Source organism: Macaca nemestrina, chromosome 12 (assembly GCF_043159975.1).
Source record: "Macaca nemestrina isolate mMacNem1 chromosome 12, mMacNem.hap1, whole genome shotgun sequence".
NCBI lineage: Eukaryota > Metazoa > Chordata > Mammalia > Primates > Cercopithecidae > Macaca > Macaca nemestrina.
This window is the reverse complement of record NC_092136.1, coordinates 89944874-89968281: the sequence shown is the minus strand read 5'-3', so window position 1 is coordinate 89968281 and position 23408 is coordinate 89944874. Positions and strand designations below refer to the sequence as shown.

The 23408-nt window shown below is 35.1% G+C and overlaps 1 protein-coding gene across 7 annotated transcripts in view; it reads right to left on the bottom strand.

Annotated features, from left to right (window-relative positions):
- The window catches only part of LOC105484369 (N-acetylated alpha-linked acidic dipeptidase 2), a 58678-nt gene that overhangs the window by 24170 nt on the left and 11100 nt on the right, over positions 1 to 23408 (bottom strand). For all 7 annotated transcript variants that reach the window (XR_011610980.1, XR_011610979.1, XM_071075442.1 and 4 more), the window contains 10 exons: positions 17944 to 18130; positions 17499 to 17600; positions 15999 to 16124; positions 14093 to 14279; positions 9503 to 9596; positions 8411 to 8509; positions 4722 to 4807; positions 4321 to 4440; positions 4133 to 4215; positions 74 to 137 (listed from right to left, as the gene is read on the bottom strand). Coding sequence is in view for 5 of the 7 variants with exons in the window: in XM_071075442.1 (XP_070931543.1) it covers positions 74 to 137; positions 4133 to 4215; positions 4321 to 4440; positions 4722 to 4807; positions 8411 to 8509; positions 9503 to 9596; positions 14093 to 14279; positions 15999 to 16124; positions 17499 to 17600; positions 17944 to 18130 (1148 nt within the window). In the remaining 2 variants the exon portion in view is untranslated. The remainder of the gene's footprint in view (positions 1 to 73; positions 138 to 4132; positions 4216 to 4320; positions 4441 to 4721; positions 4808 to 8410; positions 8510 to 9502; positions 9597 to 14092; positions 14280 to 15998; positions 16125 to 17498; positions 17601 to 17943; positions 18131 to 23408) is intronic.

The window sequence follows — 23408 nt, the reverse complement described above, 5'->3', positions numbered from 1 at the left end:
AACAATAAGTAAAAGTTACTTGAAATAAAATTTCCTTTCTGAAAATTTTACTTCAAATTGAAATAAAATTTACCTTCTATAGATGAATCTGAGTTGATATAAGCAATGCTTCTCTCCTGGAGTATTTTGACATTCTCCTACAGTTGAAGCAAAGTTGTTACTTAATTCACATTACTTACAGTTGTGAAAATGTCAACAAAATAAGCAAATTAATTTTGTGAAATAGCGGTTTACAAGTATCTTTCAGAATTAAATAGCTATATTTGTCTGTGACCATAATTTCTGAGAAAATGCAGAAAACCAGTTGGTTAACAACAATTATGCAATTAATATAAGAATTAAGGTTACTCTGAAGCAATAGCTACTGTTTACAGAAATAGCAGAGAGCCCTAAGGAAAAAGAAAATATTTTCAAAGTGTGGTTCCTTGATTCCCTGCATCAGAATATGCAGGGATGTGGCTCCTATATTCTAGGGCCCTGCCCTAGATCTACTGAATAAGAACTCACAGTGAGGCTAAAAGTGGGGCCTGGAAATCTGTATTTTATTATTTTATTTTATGTTTGAGACAAAGTCTCACTCTGTTGCCCAGGCTGGAGTGCAGTGGGACGATCTCAGCTCACTGCAACCACTACCTCCCAGGTTCAAACAATTCTTCTGCCTCAGCCTCCCAAGTACCCGGGATTACAGGCATGTGCCACGATGCCTGGCTAATTTTCGTATTTTTAGTAGAGACGAGATTTCACCATGTTGGCCAGGCTGGTCTTGAACTCCTGACCTCAGGTGATCTGCTCACCTCAGCCTCCCAAAGTGCTGAGATTACAGGCATGAGCCACCGCGCTGGGCTGGAAATCTGTATTTTCTAATAGATATAACTGGCAATTGACTTTTGCATACATTGAAGTCTGAGATCCATTTATAGAGGGGATACCCAAGTAAATTTATCATTCCAAAAGTAAGAAATAGAAAATTTCCATTTGTTTATATTTACTATGTATATGGAGAAGTGAACAAAAAACAAAGACAAAAAATTAGAAAGAGAGGAGGTACACATTAGGACAAAAACAAGACTCTCTTTCGCTCTCTCACTCTCTCACACACACACACACAGACACAGATTCAAGAAAGATAAAGCAAGACTAATGCACTTACACACAAAGAGGAACATACTGAGAGCCCTCCACCTCTCTCTCTAGCTTGTTAGCTTTATAAAATATGTTTTAGTAAAAACATCTAAAGCTGTGTGTGGTTATGGCACACAAAAAAAACTTTACCTCTTTTCACTGGCTTGCATAGGCCAGGTGATAGTTGACTCCATTACAGAGAAATATAAAATGAGAATTTCCATTATAACAGATTTATAGCAAAAATGAAGAAGATTCCTCACATGTATTTAAAGAAGGTAAGCATGCTACTGAATATAATCAAAAACCTGGCACAAAACTGGAAAAGTGTATTGAAATTGCCTTTTAATGCACATGTTTATAAATTAATGCAAAGCATTTTTATTATTTTATATATTACATTTCTTTATGTTCAGCTGCTGAAAAATTTAAAAAACAGATGCATGTGTTTATGTGTGTTTATATATGTATCACAAGAAATCACATGTTTCTAAATCACATGTTTCTAAAAGCAAATGACCTGACGCACCAGAGGGGCAGGAGGAAAAAGATAATGACCTGAACTAATAAAATTTGATTCATCAAATTAATGTTACAGTTTCAAAATGCATATTAATAATACCAATGTGAAAAATAACAATTTGCAGTGTAAATGTAATCAACAAAGGATAAGTGATACCAGACAAGTAACTGTGAGTGGGATTTTTACTCCCTCTATATTTGTTTGATTCATATTATTCCTATCATAGTATTTTAAACTAATGTAAAAGAAAATAAGTTAGGAGGAAAGCCTTTTTTTTTTTTTTTTTTTTTTTTTTGAGACGGAGTCTCGCTCTGTTGCCCAGGCTGGAGTGCAGTGGTGCAATCTCAGCTCACTGCAAGCTCCCCCTCCCGGGTTGACGCCATTCTCCTGCCTCAGCCTCCTGAGTAGCTGGGACTACGGGCGCCCGCCACCACACCTGGCTAATTTTTTTTTTTTTTTTTTTTGTATTTTTAGTAGAGACGGGGTTTCACCGTGTTAGCCAGGAAGGTCTGGATCTCTTGACCTCGTGATCCGCCCGCCTCGGCCTCCCAAAGTGCTGAGATTACAGGCGTGAGCCACCGTGCCCGGCCGGAAAGCATTTTTAAAACTGAACACAAGGGCAAGACAGGTACACCATATTTTAAAACAGCTCTATAAATCTGGACTTATAAATGATAAATAGCAGATGGAGGAGGGCAGGTAAATACTTATGTAGTGCACCTACCTAGAAATACCACTGGACCCAGCAATCCCATTACTGGGTATATAACCAAAGGAATATGTCATTCTATATAAAGACACATACACACATATGTTCATTGCAGCACTATTCATAATAGCAAAGACATGAATTCAACCTAAATATCCATCAATGACAGACTTGATAAAGAAAATGTGGTACATGTACACCTTGGAATACTAGACAGTCATAAAAACTAATGAGACTATGTCCTTTGCAGGGACATGGATGGAGTTGAAGACCATTATCCTTGGCAAACTCATGCTGAAACAGAAAAATAAATATCATGTTCTCCCTTATAAGTGGGAGTTAAATTATGAGAACACATGGAAACATAGAGGGGAACAACACACACTACGGACTTTCAAAGGTGGGAGAAGGGAGAAGGGAGAGGGTCAGGAAAAATAACTAGTGGGTACTGGGCTTCATACCTGGGTGAGGAAATAATCTTTCACTAGTAATATCACAATATTAGTTTCATAGAGTCTCAAAAATTACTACATTTGAGTTATAGGTTTAACATTTCAAACCAGGTTTTTCAAAATTCTCTCTTCACCTAGTTTTTAAAATAGTTTTTCAAATAACTTTCAAAATGATATACATGTGAAAAACTAGGTGAAGTTAGGGGAGAAGTAAAGATGAAGAGAGAAGGGAGCCAACATTTATTGATCACTTACTGTGTGGGTTAAATGAGTTAAAATGGGCAAATCACATAGCTACTGTAAAGCTCAATAGAATTAATATTGCAATTATTATTGCTATTAATACATGATAACACTCTTCTAGAAGAGATGTGATCACAAATTGTGTGTTTATTGAACTTAGTCTTACAGAAAAAGTAAAAGTTTACCACTGGGTCAAGGCAGGCAGGATATGCCAACTAGAGAAATCAGCTTGTAGAGTTGTTGAACAGCATGGCAAAATCCCATGACATAGTTTACCTATGGAATATACCTGCACTTGTACCCCTGAACTTAAAATAAAAGTTTAAAAAAGTATATGCTTACCTTTTACGTTTAGGAACTTAGAGATTACTTGACAGAGAGACTAAAAGAAGAAGTTGAAAGTAAAGGGCCCTAGGAGAGACACTTAAATATAAATAATTAAGAGTCAGTGACAAATGACAATCAATCATATGTGAAGAAAAAAAAACCTACCTCTGAAATTGTAAAACAGGTCAATTTATTAAAGTAATTCAATTCACAGAATTATCACTTTATACTTAACAATGAAGCACCTATCTGTTGTAAATGCTAAAGTATACTTATGGTTGCCATTTTATATGGAATCTGTAAATGTGAAAATATAGTCAATATATGGCCATCTTAATAGAACATCTTATATTTTGTCAGATGGAAGAACTCTACAGAAACTTCAAAAACGTGAAAATTAGCTCTAAGCATCTGTATCAGTTTTTAGATATGTTAATTCTCTTATCAAAAACATCTTGCTAATTTTGATTATTTTGAGCTTAGTGATTTTACGTATTTTTTAATAAAACAAATACAAATGGCAACTAAAATATTTTGACGAGACACAATACATTTGTTTGTAGCCTAGTAATGAGAGGTTATTGCCAAAGTGATGTGAAAGTAAAAACAAACTACTTCTTAAATTCTCTTGAGTCATTCTCCAAATCAAAACCATATTAGGTAATGGAATGTATTTTGATCATCCTGAGATACATACATATTTGTTCCCTGTTGACCAAAAAAAATAATAATAAGAACCTTCTTTGTCTTATTTACCTCAGCCCATTCTGTGGAACCCAGAAGTCCAAATTCTTCTGCATCCCAGCTGGCAAAAATGATAGTTCTTCTAGGTCTCCAGCCTGTAAGTATTGTTAACACAGGTGGTTAGGTACAACTGTCTAAAAAATAAAAGAAAATTAAGCAAGTCACTTTTTGTCATCATCTAGGAAAGAAAGGTTGTTTACCTTTACTCATCAGTTTTCCAAAACTCCGGGCAATTTCTTGCAAAACAGCAACCCCACTGGTTGGGTCGATAGCTCCAAATACCCAGGAGTCCCGGTGACCTCCCAGAATAACATACCTGTCTGGAAAATATTATGTTCAAAAAATTTACAACTTTGAATACATTATAAATATTTGTGATTTGTGTTTTTAAAATAAAAATTATCTTGCTTGAGTTTCCTCTATAGAAGACAAGAAACACTATAAAGTAAAATCTTCTTTTAGACTTGTACCAGTTTTCCTCAAAATTTAGTAGTTTCAAATCAGCCAAAAAAACCCACATCAATTGTTGCCTACAATTTATCTTTACTTACTCTTTAATTTTTGTAGAAACAAAATGTTTTAAAAAAATTATCTGACTCACCAGGTTCCACAGATCCTCTGATAGTTCCAATTACATTGTAAATCCTTGTAATTTTATTGATGTTATGAACATGCATTCTAACCTTCCTAGAATTTTAAAAGGAATAAATTAGTATAGCAAATTATGTTTTTTTACAGTGTTTCGTTATTAAAAACTATCTTCATAATAGTGCTTTATTATGAAAAGCTGTGCAATAGCATAATGAATTCTCATATCTCTACTACCTAAATTCAATAATTGTTAACACTGTTGAAGCATTTGCAAGTAAGGTACAGACATTATGTGAATTTACTTCTAAGCACCTAAGTATGTGCCTTGAAGTCAAATTTTAAAAGCTGTCTATTTTATGTTATTTTCTCATAGCTAAATTGTTATCTATTTAAAATTCAAAATATTCTATTATTCAAAATGTCTTCAATATTTATTCTAAAATGTAAAAATATACCCCAGTTAATTATGAAAACAAAGAAGACAGCCCATTATGTAATAAAGAAAGAAGTATAAGCATATTATTTGAATGTATCTGTTTATATTAAATCCTAGGTTCAGTAATTTTCTTCATGATTGTGGAAATGATAAGTAAGTTTAAAAGCTGGCTTAGTGCCACCTATAAAAAACATAAAAAATTCTGTTGTTAAATGAGAATTTGGGAAACTCCTGCTAAAATGCACAACTACATAATGAAATGTTTCTAGGCCATGATTGTTGATTCTGATTTGGGTCAGGCTTTTAAATATTCATTCATGAGTTACAATCAACTGAATTAGAAAACAAGGGAAAATACAATCAAGCTCAGCCAGACAGAAAAAAAAAGTGTCACACACATTTTATGAATCCAAGATGACATGGGAAAATGCTAGTTTTCCCCAAGAGAACAAAATTAATCATAGTTTATTCTAAGGGTAGGGAGACCGCAGTTGTTTCTAGTTTGTGATGGAAGAACGAATAAGACCCTGAAACTTGTATATTGTTAAGAACAAATTCTGGCTTCCCCCACCCCCACCAAAAGTATACTGTGCTTCTGATATTTAATCCATTCGCAATATTCAACTAAGATTACCTCAGAGGAAAACTAATCGATGGGTATTTTTTTTTTCATTTTAAGGCATTAAGTAAATGATTTCTTTTTGCTACTGACAGATGAAAATTAATAGCAGAAAAGAAGAAATATTGTTTAGCATGTGTTTCTAAAAATATGGGCCTTAAATATATGATTAGTAAGAAACCTAAATTCATTGGTATTGTGTCATTAACAGAAAAAAATCAAGTAAAGAAAAATGCAACATATGAGGAATGAAAAAAATTGATATTAGTCTAAACAAAAACATAGGCTATCTGCTAAGATTCTCAAAGAAGCACATCTCCATCTTTAAACCTATGTCTTTCTCGTTTTTAGTATTTTTGAGCTCCAGAAGAATATATATTTGTCCCATTATTACTTTATCACGTTTCAAATAAACTGAACTCCAGAATGGAGTCTCCACAGGGAGGAGATATTTTGCCTGCTTTGTTCACTGCAGAATCACCAGAACCCAGAATGGTGCCCGGGGCATAGGAAATGCTCAAGAAATATTTGTGAAATAAATGAATATAATCCTGTAAGGAAAAATTGGGAAAAACTTTGGCTCATCCATTCATTATGGTCACCTTTACCTGTCAGTGTTCTTAACTAGACTATTTTACAGCTCTGTAGAGAAAGAAGTTAACTTGTAGAAATATGAAAGTAATGCAAATAATTAAATTCCACTGAAATGCACAATCTGTCTAGTGAATGTTTGTGTTCCTTTCCTCACTGTGGAAGATTTTTGGAGGTTCCACTTTGAGGTACAATGGATTCATTTTGCAGAACCAGGTATGGGCAGCTTAAATCAATTCTTCATATCTTCTTTTGGCTCTCACATGTAAATTCTAAGCAACAGAAGAAATTTAACTTTGCTGATACTCTGTATCCCTAGCTTTATTTTTTCTCTACTGATGTTGTGTTTTATGTTTCCGCATTGCTCAGGGCAGATTAAGTTATTCCTCATTGGTGGCAGCAATGATTTGGAGTTTGCCTTTATGTCTTGTCATTTGATAATATCTGTAAATGGATTAATGGATTATCGAGATCTCTGTGAGGTGAGACATGAGAGAATCTAGCTTTTAGTTTTGTTGTTGTTGTTTGTGTATTTGTCCACTTTGAGTTCTAACCAATAGAGAATTCTGTGCTCACACTGAAGGAGCACGGCTATTTTATATCTAGACCTAGGAATGTTTATGTTTTTGAGTTTACTCTTTAATTGTTACTAAAAGTGTAGAACTGAAGTTATATGTTTTCTCTGTCTATATGTTTCTGCTTATAAATCAGAAAGGGCTTTACCTTTCATTGAATAAGTTATGTTTTCCTTTCTCTGGAGGGTATAAGCAAATAAGATAATAGTCTCTTAAATTAAAAGAACACTGTTCTGATTGAATTATAGAGATAAACACATATAAATCAAACATTTATAAACTTATTTTAAAACAAGGAAATTGGACTTCTAATACTTTAAAATTTCTGGAATAAAAGAAATCTTACAGAAACTAAAAAAATATTCTGAGAATCCAAATTCACATAGTTAAGGGTAAATTGTTAGCAAACAAGACTGATTCAATACTTTTGGTTTAATAAAAACAGTTATATGCACTCTGATTTATCAGTATTACATTTTTCTCTCCCATCACATTTCAGGCAAATCAAACTTCTTGAAGTTCTGATCATGCCATGCTGTTCAACAACTGTACAAGCTGATTTCTCTAGTTGGCATTTCTTGCCTGCCTTGACCCAGTGGTAAACTTTTACTCTTTCTGTAAGACTAAGCTCAATAAACACGCAATTTGTGATCACATCTCTTCTAGAAGAGTGTTATCATGTTTTAATAACAATAATAATTGTAATATTAATTCTATTGAGCCTTATAGTAGCTATGTGATTTATCCATTTGAACTCATTTAACGCACACAGTAAGTGATCTATAAATGTTGGCTCCCTTCTCTCTTCATCTTTCCTTCTCCCTTAAGTTCACCTAGGTTTTTTTTTTTTTTGAGATGGAGTTTCAGTCTTGTTGCCCAGGCTCAAGTGCAATGGCGCATCTCGGCTCACCGCAAACTCCACCTCCCGGGTTCAAGCGATTCTCCTGCCTCAGCCTCCCAAGTAGCTGGGATTACAGGCATGTACAACCACGCCTGGCTGATTTTTGTATTTTTAGTAGAAAAGGGGTTTCTTCATGTTGGCCAGGCCGTTCTCAAACTCCCGACCTCAGGTGATCCGCCTGCCTCGGCCTCCCAAATGCTGGGATTACAGGCGTGAGCCACCACACCCAGCACCTTCACCTAGTTTTTCACATGTATATCACTTTGAAAGTCATTTGAAAAACGATTTTAAAAATTAGGTGAAGAGAGAATTTTGAAAAATCTTTGAAATGTTAAAACTTAGAATTCAAATGTAGTAATTTTTGAGATTCTATGAAACTAATATTGTGATATTACTAGTGAAAGAATCCAATATTTCATTTTGTAAGTACTTCTTAAGTAATGTAAAATTGTTAACTGTTTAGTAATGAAAAAGAGAAAAAGAGATAAGCAAATTATCCCTGGCAGAACAGTTATCTTGACATGTTTCCATTAAAAATATAAAACTTTTTCAGACTGTTAAAGTAATGCAAAATTACCTGGAAGAATTATTCCCTGTAAAGCCAGGTCCGATACTATATCTCACATTGAGGGCTCCCTTCCAGCTCTCATCTGGTGGAGCGATTCCTCCCAAGTGGCTGTCAAAATAAAATGAAAGTGACAGAAAAAGGCTGACTATCACTATTTCTAAGGAGAAATTATAAAGTTTGATGACAATATTTCATTCATATATAACACAAATATTTGTCATTTGTGCCAGGTACTGTCAAAAAGTCCCCGCTTTGTGGGGTTCATATTCTAGTGAGAGAGCCATACTGAAATCAATATGTAAAATATGTAATATGTTAATGATAAGAGCAAAGAGAAAAAATAAAATAGTGATGGCAAATGGGAAGCCCATCTCCTTATTTTTGACCTTAATTATTTATGTGGGGATTCACTGAATCCAAGAAATCCTAAATATAGGAAATTAATGACTCCATTAAGGAGAATAAATTAATTTGTAAAGAAGCTGCTGATTACATAGTAGGCACTCAAACAATTATTAAGTTGTAATACTCATACAGGCATTTAAAAACGGCAGTTGAGAGATATGTAAAGAAATGTCAGTTATAGAATACAGTAATTGTTTACTATATTTTAAATATGGTGCTAAGTATTTTACACATATGATCTCATAATAACACTATGAAGGAGAAACAGTTACTAGCTTCATCTTACAAATAAAGAAACTGAGTCAGAGAAAGTTTAAGCAACTGGTTCAAGGTCATACCTCCAAGTAAGTGGGGGGCATTGTCATATTCTTATAATACACGTTGAATATAAATATCTAATGAATACCTATGAAAATTCAATTGCTTGAAAAATCTCAAATCAGAATTATCTTTGGACATAGTTTTGTATGAGAATTTCATTTGCAGCAAACAGACAGATATTTTATTTTTATTTCTTAGTCACCAAATGACTACTTTTATGAAATGAAAAGATAGTATACTCTGTTATACCTATTTCAGGAGTAATTTAGTTATAAAACTTTATGTTTAACATAAGAATGCCATATTGGTTTTTGATGAGAAAATAGACACCTAGTGCAAAATATCTTAATCTCATATCCAACAAGAAAACTATACCGTAATAATATTTCTGCATCATTATATCCAATGGGATGTACAGGTATTTTGGGGATTCCCACTCCTTCTTCAACATCAAGTCTGAAAGTGTATTCTAAAAAATCAAATGCATAAAATGAAAACAATTTAAAAATCTGAGCAAGAGATATACAGGGATTTTTTGCATTACCATTGCAGATTTGCAATTATGCCAAAATTAAAAGTTCCCGGCCGGGCATGGTGGCTCACACCTGTAATCCCAGCACTTTGGGAGGCCAAGGTGGGCAGATCATGAGGTCAAGAGATCGAGACCATCTTGGTCAACATGGTGAAACCCTGTCTCTACTAAAAATACAAAAATTATCCAGGAGTGGTGGTGCACACCTGTAGTCCCAGCTACTTGGGAGGCTGAGGCAGGAGAATTGCTTGAACCCAGGAGGCAGAGGTTGCAATGAGCCAAGATCAGGCCACTGCACTCCAGCCTGGCGACAGAGCAAGACTCCGTCTCAAATAAATAAATAAATAAATAAATAAATAAATAATAAATAATAAAACTTCCCCCAAAGTCAGACAATTGTTTTACCTAATACATCTTACTTAATAAATCATTTACATTTTAAGGTAATGTTAATTATAGAGATGACAGTTTTCCAAATTTGTTTTGACATTTCACATAATTTTCTTGACCTTTACAAGAATATTTTATTTCCTCAAGAATCTTTTGAATCTTTCTCAGAGAAACGTTATTAACAAGATGCTTAGAAACTGTGTCCCAGATTCTGAAACTATAAATAATTGGAAAAAAACCCAAGAGAACATATGCAATATTGGGAATAAATGAGAAACATCTTATTCAAATAGTAATGTAATATATTATCATTCAAGGAAGACTGAAAATTATCGCCAGCCCTAAAACCTCATTGGAACTGTGGCTTTCAGCCAAGATAGAGTTAAAGGGACCAAATTTACCTTCATGCCTGAAACACCTTATTTTTTATTCACCTTATTTTATGTAAATGAAACATTTTAAAAATAATAAAATATGTAAAATAATAGTTCTATCATGAGATTTTTATTAGGTAAGTAGCTTCATGAAATAATTGACTGCTGAAACAAAAATTTTAACACTATAATTAGGTAGTAAATCAATAAGTATATAAGACTTTCATAACACTATTAACTAATTTGACCTAATTGACATTTACAGAATACTCCAACCAAAAGCAGAATATGCATTATTTTCAAGTGCAAATAGAATATATATTAGATAGACCACATTCTGGGCCATAAAACATGTCTCAGTAAATTCTCAGTATGTTCTGTGACCTCAGTGGAATTAAATTAGAAATCAATATTAGAAAGATACCTAGAACGTCCTCAAATATATTAAAATTAAATAACACATTTATAAATAAACCATGGGTCAAAGTAGAAATGAAAAGGGAAATTAGAAAGTATTTGGAACCAAATAAAAATAAAAACACTCAGCCTAGGCAACACAAGAAGACCCATCTCTAAAAGTAAACATTAAAAAATTAACTGGGCATGATGGTACATGCCTATAGTTCCAGCTACTTGGGAGGCTTGGGCAGGAGAATCACTTGAGCCTGGGAGTTTGCGGTTACAGTGAGCTGTGGTTGGACCACTGCACTCCAGCCTGGGTGACAGATAGGGTGACAGAGTGGGATCTTGTCTCTAAAATAAAGTAAAACCACAATATATTAAAATCTGTAGGATGAAGCTAAAGTAGTGCATATAGAGAGAGGTATAGCACTAAATAATCCATCTTAGAAAAAAAGTTAAGTTTCCGACAAATGACATCAGTTTCCACTTTCAGAAACTAGAAAAAGAACAAATAAAGGCCAGAATAAGCAGGAGAAAGGACATGATAAATATCACAGCAGAAATCTAAGAAATAGAAACTGGCTGGGTTCCTGACGGCTCATGTGTGTAATCCCAGCACTTTAGGAGGCCAAGTCAGGAGGATTGCTTGAGTCAAGGAGTTTGAGACTGGCCAGGGTAGCATAGCAAGAGCTATCTCTATTTAAATTTTAAAAAAGAAATAGGAAACAAAAATAATAGTAAAGATAATCAATGAAACCCAACCTGGTTATCTGAGATCAATAAAACTAATAAACTTCCAACAAGACAGATCAGGACAAAAGGAGAAATGACTAAATTGCTAACATCAGGAATAAAGGAGAGAATATCACTCTAGTACCTGCAGACAGAAGAATAGTAAGAAAATCTTATAAACCACTCTATGCTCATAAATTCAACAAGTTAGATGAAATGGACAAAAATCTTTGTAAAAATGCAAACTACCAAGACTCACTTGAGAATAAATAGACTATATATAAAAGAAATTCAACTTGTAGTGAAAAACAGTTCTCCATAAAAAACTTCAGGCACAGATAGGTCCCTGGAGAATTCTACCAAGTATTTATAGACAACATTGAACCCATTCTTTATAAGCTCTTGCAAAAAAGTGAAGATGAAATGGTTCCCAACTCATTCTAAGAGGCCAGCATTTCTCTGATACCAAATGACATAAAGATATTACAAAAAACTAAATCTACAGCTTAACATCCCTTATGACCATAGACAGAAACATTCTTAAGAAAAATAAATCAAAAATTCAACAGTATGTAAAAGGATAATATATTGTCACCAAATTGGATTTATTTTAGGATGACAGGGTTGGATTAACATTAAAAACAATCATATAATTTAACAAAAGTAAATAATAACATATGATCATCTCTATGTGCATAGAAAAAAAACATTTGGCAAAATCTAATATACATTTCTAATAAAAACACCCAGTATATTAGGATAGAAGTAAATTTCTTCAGTGTGACAAAAGGAATCTATAAAAAACCTAGAGCTAGCATAATATTTAACAGAGAAAGAGTGGATACTTTCCCTGTTGGAACAGAAGTAAAAAGCGAGTATGTCTGTTGTAACAACTTCTATTCAACATTGTACTGGAGTACCTCTATAAAATGTATATAAAAAGAAGAAAGAAAAAAAATGTCCTGGAGTTTCTAGCCAGTACAATAAGGCAAAAAGAAGAAAGAGAGAAAGAGAGAAAGAGAGAGAGAGAGAGGAAGGAACGGCATGTAGATTGAAAACCAAGAAATAAAATTATCTTCATTTGCAGATGACATAATCATGTATGTAAAAATGCTGATAGAAGCTACAAAAACTAGCAGAATTGATGGGTTTAACAAGTTTACAGGATACAAGACCAATGTATTTCTTCTAGAAATAGAATAATGCTTTCATTTCCTAGTAATGAAAAGTTGGACATGAGACTACAATAGCATAAAACTATGAAATGTTTGTGGATAAATCTGACAAAAGGTATGCATGATTCATACAGTGAAATCATAAAACTTTGCTGAAAGAAATTAAAGATTGCGAAGTTACATTTTATTTATGGATAAGAAAAGTAAATATTGTTAATTCAATTCTCCCAAATATTGCCAATTCTCCCCAGATTGATTTATATATTTCATTCAATCTCAATCAAACTCCCAGGAGGCTTTTTGGTGAAAATTGTAAATTAGTTCTAAAACTCACATGGAAAGGACCAAAATTAGGCACAACGTTTTGAAAAATAGAAGCGTTGTAACCTGGAAGTTGTACACATCTGTTAGAATGTAGAATTGAAAAGATTGGCATACTAAATATTGGTGAGGACATAGCAAATAGAACGCTCATACATTACTGTTGAAAATATAAAATGAAACAACTTCAGAGAACAATTTAAAAACTTCTGTGAAAGTTAAATATCCAACTAACCATAGTATTCAGGCATTTCACTTCCAAATATTTCCCAAAGAGAAATAAGAGAACACGTACATACAAGGTCTTGTACAACAACTGTTCATGACACCTTTATCTGTAACAGCCCCCACACTGAAAGCAATCCAAATGTCCATCTACAAGTAAAGGAGTAAACTGCGGTATAGCCATTCAAGGGAATACTACTCAGCAAAAGAAAGAAAAACTATTGACAAAAATGCCAACATGGACACATCTCAAAATAATCATGCTGACAGCAGAAAGCAAGAGGAATGGTTGCCTAGGGATTGGCATGAAGTGGGAAGGAAGAGTTGAGAGGGTGGGAGTATAAACAGATGAGAAGAAGCTTTTCTGGGATAATAGGTATGTTCATTATTTTGATTGTAGAGGTCATTTCACGTATGTAAAACTTCAAATTTTGTGTTTTAAATAACACAAAAACTCCTTTGTTTTAAGAAAAAAGAAAAAGAGAAATGTATGTATTAAGAAGAATACAATCCATCGGTAATTCAGGGAACCTAAATTGTCATTTGTTAAAAGGAACATTACTTTAGGTATGAGGATCAGTATTTCCGAACTCTAATAAAGGAAGAAGGAGAATATGAGTTTACTCCCCATGCCGACATCTCATGAAAATTTAAAATAATACAAGAACAAATGTTTTAAAATTCCTAGCAACAGTAATCCAAAACGATACTCAATTTTAGTTTAATATTATTCTGAACATGCTTGCTTTTCTTCCTTTTAAAAGGGCAAGGAGTATTTTTGCAAAATTGGTGGACTGATAGGCTCATCCCTCACCTTTTGCTGGATAGCCTGGAGTGAGTGGGTCACCAGCACCATTCAAATTTAACACATTTCCTCTCTGGGCTGCAGTTCCAGGAAGATTCCATCCTTTGGGATATGGCAGTACCTCAGGAGCAAAGTAGTCAGCCGGATCTGAGTACAGGATGATTCCTATGGCTCCTGCTAACATGGCATTTTTAACCTGCAGGGGCAATGTGCAATTCATAATGCAGATATGGCAAATGGTTGGCTTATTCATATAAGAAAGACATTAATTTAATAATGGAAGGATATTTAGACACTGCCTTTTATCATACAATTACACATTCTGTTCTCTTGGCTTTGAACACAATTTCCCACCTGTTAGACCTAACAGACTTCCATTATTCCATGGAATTCTAAACAAGTTATCATTTCTTCCGTGAAACATTCCTATTATAACCCGCAACTGTAGAATTAATGTTCTTCCTTTGTAGTTCTACATTTTCTATATTATAGGATAGCTCATAATGTATTAAAATATCTTTTAAATGTCTATCTCCCCTATTAGGCTGAGGGTGTTTTTGAAAACATGAACCATGTCTTCTTAATTTTAAACTACTCTAAAATCTTGCACATCATAGAGTAAGCATTCTACAAATATTTATGGAACTAAACTGATTTAAAATTGTATGCAGAGCAGTCATATTTTGCGAAAAATGGCCCAGGGCTTTTGTAAACATCTTTCTAACAATTCAAACTGGCCAAGAATAGGAAAATGTACCCTGTGAGATACCAAATTCTTCTTCACCAAAAGTATTGTAGCAGAGGATGGATAACAGTCTTGATTCATAAGAATGCATTCCAATATTTAGAGAGCACCCTGTTATATCACTCAGAGTATAATCTGTCACAACTTTTTGAAGGAAAATTGATGATGTCTATCAAAATTTTGAAAGAATATACACTATTATTTAGCCATTTAATTTCTATGAATCTATACTACAATAATCTTCACGCAAATTTCTGAAGCATATATTGACAAGGATGTTCACAATGAAATTATTTGTAGTAGTAACAAATTCAAGATAAGACAAACATCATCAGTAGTGGAATGGTTAAATAAATTGCTTGTCAATTCTGTGAAATATGATGCCATCATTTAAAATAGTGAGGTAATTAATAAGAAGTTATATAGAAATTACTAAGTACCAGACACTATCCTATGTGCTTTCAAACAAAGTCATTCAATAAGGACTCTATGAGATTGGTGCTATTATTGGCATTCGCATTTTATATATGAGGAAACTTTGCAACAGAGAAGTTAAGTAACATGCTTAACTTAACATGCTTACTGTTACTTAATACGTTAAGTAACAGTAAAAGATCTAGAAAGAATAGGATCTAGACCAGAACCCAAGTGATACGGATCTAGGGTTCTATATTCTTAACCAATGTATTACATAACTCTCAATGTGCGGACATGAAGAATATGAGTCTTGGCTGAATGAAAAAAATTAAGTCTTGTAATATACAATGTAAAAGGTAATAAATATGTGTAAAATGGGCATATAGGGACAGATGTATTTATATTCCACATAATTAGATTTGAGAAAAGCTATTAAGATTGATTATATCTGGATAATGAAGTGGGTAATGCAGGGGAGCTCTTCATTTTTTACTTTATATAAATTTCCTTCAATTAAATTTCAAAAAGCAAATATTACTTTTGTAATAAAAATGATTAAAAAATAATTTTCTTTTCCAGGTATGTGAGAAAACATAAAAACATGAGTTTCTGTGTACCCATGGCAAATAGGAAAAAAAAGAAAGAAAAGAAATGTTTGAAAGCAATTTGGAAACTGAGAAGCAAGTTGGTCATTTACATTTACAGAATATATATATCCTCTCATTCTCTGTAGAAAAACAAATAATACTGTACTTTATTTCCTCTGAAGATTTTTCCATATCTTGCAATAACAATCTTCCCAGTACAGTTGATGCCCATCTCTCTTTCTAGTTTGAAAAAGTCTTCAGTGCGAGCATAGTTCACATATATAAGATCTCCCTATAGGGAAAAGAAAATATATATAATACTGCTAAAATTCAAGAAAAAAAAACAAAAAATAAGTTTGCTTCACAATACTACATCATCAAAAGTGTTTCCTTTCTTTATTTGGGGAATAATAAACAGACCCACAGTAATTATGCAGATGTCATTAGAGAATCTGTTAAAATCCTGGAAAGGTTTTTAAAAATGACAATGTATAAGACTTATTTATTTATTTATTTATTATATTTGAGACGAAATTTCACTCTGTCATCCAGGCTGGAGTGCTGTGGTGCTGTCTCGGCTAACTGCAACCTCCTCCACCTCCTGAGTTCAAGCGATTCTGCCTCAACGACCAGAGTAGCTGTGATTACAGACACGCGCCACCTTGCCCAGATAATTTTTGTATTTTTTAACAGTAGAGATGGGGTTTCACCATGTTGGCCAGTCTGGTCTTGAACTCCTGGCCTCCAATGATCTGCCCCCCTCAGCCTCCCAAAGTGCTGGGATTACAGGTGTAAGCCACCGCACTCAGCCAGACATATTTAAACAGTGTATCCTGTGTTGAAGAAATTATCAGTGTATACTAAGCCACAGGGAATAGAGTAAATAAATGTCATTTTAAAGATCCTAACTATATTTATTTACTTTCCAACCATTGCATTACCTTAAGAACCTCTATAGTATGATCTATAACATCCTATCTATGAATCCATAAAAAATTCAAACTATTAACAATGGAAAGAAGCTTGTAAAAACACCTACTGCCGGCTGGGCGCGGTGGCTCACACCTGTAATCCCAGCACTTTGGGAGGCCGAGGCGAGTGGATCACCTGAGGTTGGGAGTTCGAGACTAGCCTGAACAACATAGAGAAACCCTGTCTCCATAAAACAAAAAGTACAAAATTAGCCGGGCATAGCGGCATGCACCTGTGGTCACAGCTACTCAGGAGGCTGAGGCAAGATAATTGCTTGAACCCGGGAGGCAGAGGTTGCAGTAAGCCGAGATTGCGCCACTGCACTCCAGCCTGGGTGACAACATCGAAACTCCGTCTCAAAAAAACAAAACAAAACAAAAACAAACAAAAACCACCTACTGCCTCACTGAATTAAAAGCGTGTTCAGCAGTTTCTTTGTTATTTCAAAGAGTGGCATCTGCTTCAGCAGGATCAGTTTTTAATGTATTTGTTTTGTTTCTTTTTTCTCTGGTGTTCTTTTCTATTTTATTATAATTTTTTTTAATTGGGGGATGAGGTTTTCATAGTACTGAATATCAAACAATGGATCAGCATGTATGATTCACCTAATTTCCTTGGTTTTAGTCCTCTATACAGATTTTATATAGCAAAAGAATCATTTAAAGACTTGGATTACAAATGTATTTTATTTTACCTCTGGCATGCCTTGGGCTGAGAAAGCATTATATGGTGGAACAATATTTGTAACATTCTCGTAGCCATCTGGTGTTGGTTCGAAGTATGATGTTTTGAAAATCTAGCAACAATTAGAACATGTCAAGTTGGAGAGAAAAATTCCAGATTATTATTAAGATATAATTCATTTTGCCTCCAAGTATATACTTCAGATTAAGCATCCTGGAACTAGGTTCTATAATTAAATAGATAAATTACACTGACAACAATGAGAAAGAGCCTTATCATTATTATTGTCTTCCTAATAATAGAAACTGGCCTCAGGACTTAACACCATGTCAAACACATAATGGATACTGAATAATTCACTATTAACAAATGTCTACTTTTACTTGACCCTACATTACAATCCACATAAAATAGTCAGATTGTAAAACATAAAAAGTACCAACAATTTCACATACCTCAGTTTCATGTTCATCCACAATCGATATATAGTTGGCATTGGTCTCATTGGGGTAAGATAAGAGGACATCGTAATGAACCAACTTGGCTGAATCTAGTCCAAATTTCTTCCACTGGGTTTGGATTTCCTTGGCAAGCAACAAATTTTGTTCCGTTCCTGCCAGATGAGGAAGCTTTGTAAAAGAACTAAAACGAAAATAAAATATAGGAGGGAGTTAAAGACTATGCTCAGATGATGTGCCTAAAAACTACTCTAAATGCACTACTTATGCTTTGGGCATTAAGTTATTGTTCCTATATGACATATAAAAGAAACTTAGCTAATGTTACCAGTTTCTAGACAGGCCAATTTTTAAGTTATTTGTATACAACTGCAGTTTTCATATTATGCTTCCTCAGAAAAGAACACATTTCATGGTAGACACAATCAGCAGAGGCTCAGCTATGAGAAGACACCTGGAAGAACCTCATACTCCTATACTAACAATGTTCCTTTTTGCTGCTTGTCAGAGAACAGAGACATTTTGGGAAAAAAATTAGATCTTAATATTTCGCAGGGACCACTTGGGCACTTCCATGTTTAACTTATATGTTTCTACTGTTGATTGTATCATCTATGCAGCTGTTTATTGATCTCATTGATGTCAAAGTGCATGCATTTTTATTTTTAATATCCCGTTAGTGCTTAGTTCTTGCCTTTTACTCAAAAAGTACAGGCTTGCTGAATTTAATTTGGGCAGTGTTCTCTTGGTTCTGGATGTAAATGAGTTGTAACATTTAAGTGACCTCACAAACTTAGTTCTTTTTTTTTTTTTTTTTTTTTTTTTTTTTTTTTTTTTTTTTTGAGACGGAGTCTCGCTCTGTCGCCCAGCCCAGGCTGGAGTGCAGTGGCGCGATCTCGGCTCACTGCAAGCTCCGCCTCCCGGGTTCACGCCATTCTCCTGCCTCAGCCTCCCGAGTAGCTGGGACTACAGGCGCCCACAACCGCGCCCGGCTAATTTTTTTATTTTTAGTAAGGACGGGGTTTCACCGTGGTCTCGATCTCCTGAACTTGTGATCCGCCCGCCTCGGCCTCCCAAAGTGCTGGGATTACAGGCGTGAGCCACCGCGCCCGGCCAGAAACTTAGTTCTTAGTGAGATTTATTTTACTTGGGGTGAATAATTTTTTTTTTTTTTTTTTTTGAGACAGAGTCTTGCTCTGTAGCCCAGGCTGGAGTGCAGTGGCGCGATCTTGACCTGGGCTCACTGCAAACTCCGCCTCCCGGGTTCACGCCATTCTCCTGCCTCAGCCTCCTGAGTAGCTGGGACTACAGGCGCCCGCCACCGCACCCGGCTAATTTTTTATATTTTTAGTAGAGACAGGGTTTCACCGTGGTCTCGATCTCCTGACCTCGTGATTCGCCCGCCTCGGCCTCCCAAAGTGCTGGCATTACAAACGTGAGCCACCGCGCCCGGCCGAATAATATTTTTAAAGTCCTTGGCCGGGCGTGGTGGCTGACACCTGTAATCCCGGCGCTTTGGGAGGCCGAGAAGGGTGGATCAACTGAAGTCAGGAGTTCAACACCAGCCTGGCCAACATAGTGAAACCCCGTCTCTACCAAAAATACAAAAAATTAGCCAGGCTTCGTGGCAGGTGATTGTAATCCCAGCTACTTGGGAGGTCAAGGCAGGAGAATTGCTTGAATCTAGGAGGTGGAGGTTGCAGTGAGCCGAGATCATGCCAATGCACTCCAGCCTGGGTGACGAAGTGAGACTATGTCACAAAAAAAAAATAAAAAAAAAAAAAATAAAGTCCCCCACCATCAGTAGAACAAAAATAAACCCTTTTTTAATTTTTTTTTTTAGTTAACCAGACGACAGCCACAAAATATATGGTAGTAGAGGGAAATTAACATGCACTGAAAACCTGTTGTATGACCAGCACTCTACAGTCACTTTCATATGTGTTTTCTCATTTAATCATCACAATCCTTCTTCCATCATCCCCATTTTGCAAATGAGGATACTGACAGAGTGGCTGAATAATCTACTCATAATTTTACAGCTAATAAATGCTGGAACTGGAATCCAAAATTTTAGTTATCTGATCTTGAGAAATAGTGATATTTCTAAATAAATCATCTGCTCTTATTACCCATGTGCTTAAAATTCTTCTACAACTCCCTGTACCCCGCATTAGAAAGTTCACACTCTAACACGGCATCTAAAGCACTTTTGGGTTAGGTCCTCTCTTCTGTCTTTTCAGATTAATTTCCCTTCACTCTCTTATAAACTTTTCTGCTCTCTGTCACTGAGTATACTTAATTTTCTCATAAAGTGATTATGATCTTTAATACTTTTTAGCCTTTGCACAATGTCTTATCTCAGCCAAAAATATTGTCCCATCTACCTGACTCTCCCTCTATTACCACTTCTAATCATTCTCCTTTCTTATCTCCAAACTATTAATCATCCATAAGGACTCTTCAAGCATCATCTTCTCTGAGAAGATGTCCTTCTCTATATCATAAAATGAAAACTGCAGGTATCAGATGTTTAATTTCATAATATATTTATTTTTAAAAAGTACAAATGTGTTCAGATGGAAGTTATTTTATATGTATAGGAATAAAAAAGTAAAACAGAGACATTTAATTTCTAATTTATCCAATTCATTATTTTAGTTTCTACAAAGAGCAGATATGATTCTTGTAATTAGAAAAAAAAATACTTATTTCTTTAAATTAGGAGAAAGGATTAGCCATGAACTTTTTTGCCTCCCATATTTTCAAGAACCCCCTGAAATGAAATAGAGAAGTACAGAACAAGAGTAGGAAGGTATAACATCCTTTATTTTATATCAGAATTTCTCCGTATGGTCCCAAGATGGGCATTACAGCTTCAGGCATACATATTCACCCAGTAACTTCAGGAGAAACAAGTACAAACTAGAATAACTATTCCTTCTTTTGTGTTTAACAAAGGAACATTTTTGTAGAAGATCTTAGCTAAGTTTTTATCTCATTTCATTAGGCAAAATAGGGTCATTTACCCCTTTTCAAACCAATCAAGAGATTCCTGGGCTGGGAAGAAGGTAACCTTTACTGAACACATATCCTCCTGAGGGAGGGAGAACACTCACAGTTGAGGCTCTGTTAATAAGAAAGTGGCTGGGAGAAATAAAATTGTTCCCACATTTAAGCCCTTTAACTCAATCTCCAAGCCCTCCTTTGCCTTCCAAACTCCTCTGCTGTGTTCATTAACCCTTTAGATCTGCAATCAACAATTCGCCTATATCTTCAGCACCTTCTCTGAATGTTTCCCTGACCTCCTTGTCTTTCTTTCTTTTCTTTTTTTTTTTTTTAATTTGTTTTTCCAGGTGGAGTTTTGCTTTTGTTGCCCAGGCTGGAGTGCAGTGGTACGATCTCGGCTTACTGCAACCTCTGCCTCCCAGGTTCAAGCGATTCTCCCACCTCAGCCTCCTGAGTAGCTGGGATTACAGGTGCACGTCACCATGCCCAGCTAATTTTTTGTATTTTTAGTAGAGGTGGGGTTTCATTATGTTGGACAGGCTGGTCTCAAACTTCTGACCTCAGGTGATCCACTGTCCTCGGCCTCCCAAAGTGCAGGGATTACAGGCATGAGCCACCATGCCCAGCCAACCTCCTTGTCTTAACTGGTTTCCTCTGAGGACTCTGCTCACCTGCAGGCTGTTTATTTCCCATGACCCCACATATCTCATGACTAAAGTTCAGCTAGGAGGCCTTCTTACTCTCCACTGGCTCTTTCAAATATATCTCTTTCTTCTTCTTTCCAAACTAACAGCTTTTTTGAAGCTTACACCAAAAGTCACCACCCACTACACCTTCTAGGCACTGTCATCTACAAAACTTTAGGTCACGCCTCTTCATTCATTAAAGTTGGGGGCCCCTAATATGCTGTATTTCCCACTATCTCTGTTCTTGTCATCATTCTTGGTGTGTAATTTTTGTATTTGGTTGGATGCAAAAGAAAAAACAACACCAACAAGATATTTAATCATCATGAAAACCATTCAAAGATTGCTTATCAACCTATGCATAATCCCAGCACTTTGGGAGGCCAAGGCGGGTGGATCACCTGAGGTCAGGAGTTTGAGACCAGCCTGGTCAACATCTCTACTAAAAGTACAAAAACTAGCCGGGTGTGGTGGTGGGAGCCTGTAATCCCAGCTACTCAGGAGGCTGAGACAGGAGAATCGTTTGAACCCGGGAGGTGGAGGTTGCAGGGAGCCGAGATTGTGCCACTGCACTCCAGTCTGGGCAACAGGGCAAGAGTCTGTGTCAAAAAAAAAAAAAAAACAAAAAAAAAACCTCCGCCATCTTACTGCTACTGCATTGCATGAGCTATATATAGATTGAGTCTCTCTTCAAGTGATGTTCATTCCTACTCATTATTTTCCTTGTATCACCAAAAAAGCACCCCAAAACAGACATTTTGAACTAACCTCTTGATATCTGATGTGCCTTGATAATAAATAGCTAAAATTGAATAAGAACATTATAGCTGATTTATTCCTCATTACAATAGCTCTCTTAAGTTCATCCATAGACACTAACATGGAACCTTGTGATCTCATCACCCATCTGTTGTTACAGCACAGATGGGTAGAAAATAGAGACACTACTCAACTTATGGTGAGGTTATGTCCCTATAAACCCACTGAAAGTCAAAAATACTACTAAATTGAAAATGCATTTAATACCCTGATAAATCCATCATAAAGTTGAAAAATTCGAAATCAAACAGTCATAAGTCAGGGATTGTCTGTTAACTGTAGTGTATGTACTTCACTGGGTGTATTTGTCTGTAGGGTTTAACTGGAGTATTAGAAGAAAAGAAGAGAAAGAATGGTGCAGAAAGATATTTTAAGAAATAATAAACGAGACCTTCCTAAAATAATGGAAGACATAAATTTACATTGTCAAGAAGCTCAGAGAGCCCAAACACGCTAAATTTAAAGAAAACTATACCTGGACACATAGTAAAACTGCTGAAAATCAAAGACAAAAATGATACATGTTATATGATTTAATGACTAAACTTCTCATAGGATGACAGCAGCTAGAAGACAGTGAAACATTTAAAGTTCTGAAAACTTCATGTGTATTGGCAGAGTCAACCCAGAATTCTATATTCAGGAAAAATATGATGGGAATAAAGTTGAAGTAAAGAATTTTATGGATGAAGAAAAACTAAGAATTTGTCACCATCAGAATCCACATTACAGGAAATACTTAAGGAAGTTATTCAGACTCAACAGAAATAGCACAGGGCAACCTAAATCTTCAGAAACAAATCAAAAGCATCAAAAAGGATAAATATCTAAGAAACATGAAATACTAATTTTAACTTTAATTGGTTTACAATACATATAAATGTTCGAAGAAAAAATATAACATTAATATAGCATTTTTTGAGGTTTATATTTAATGTCTGTATGATA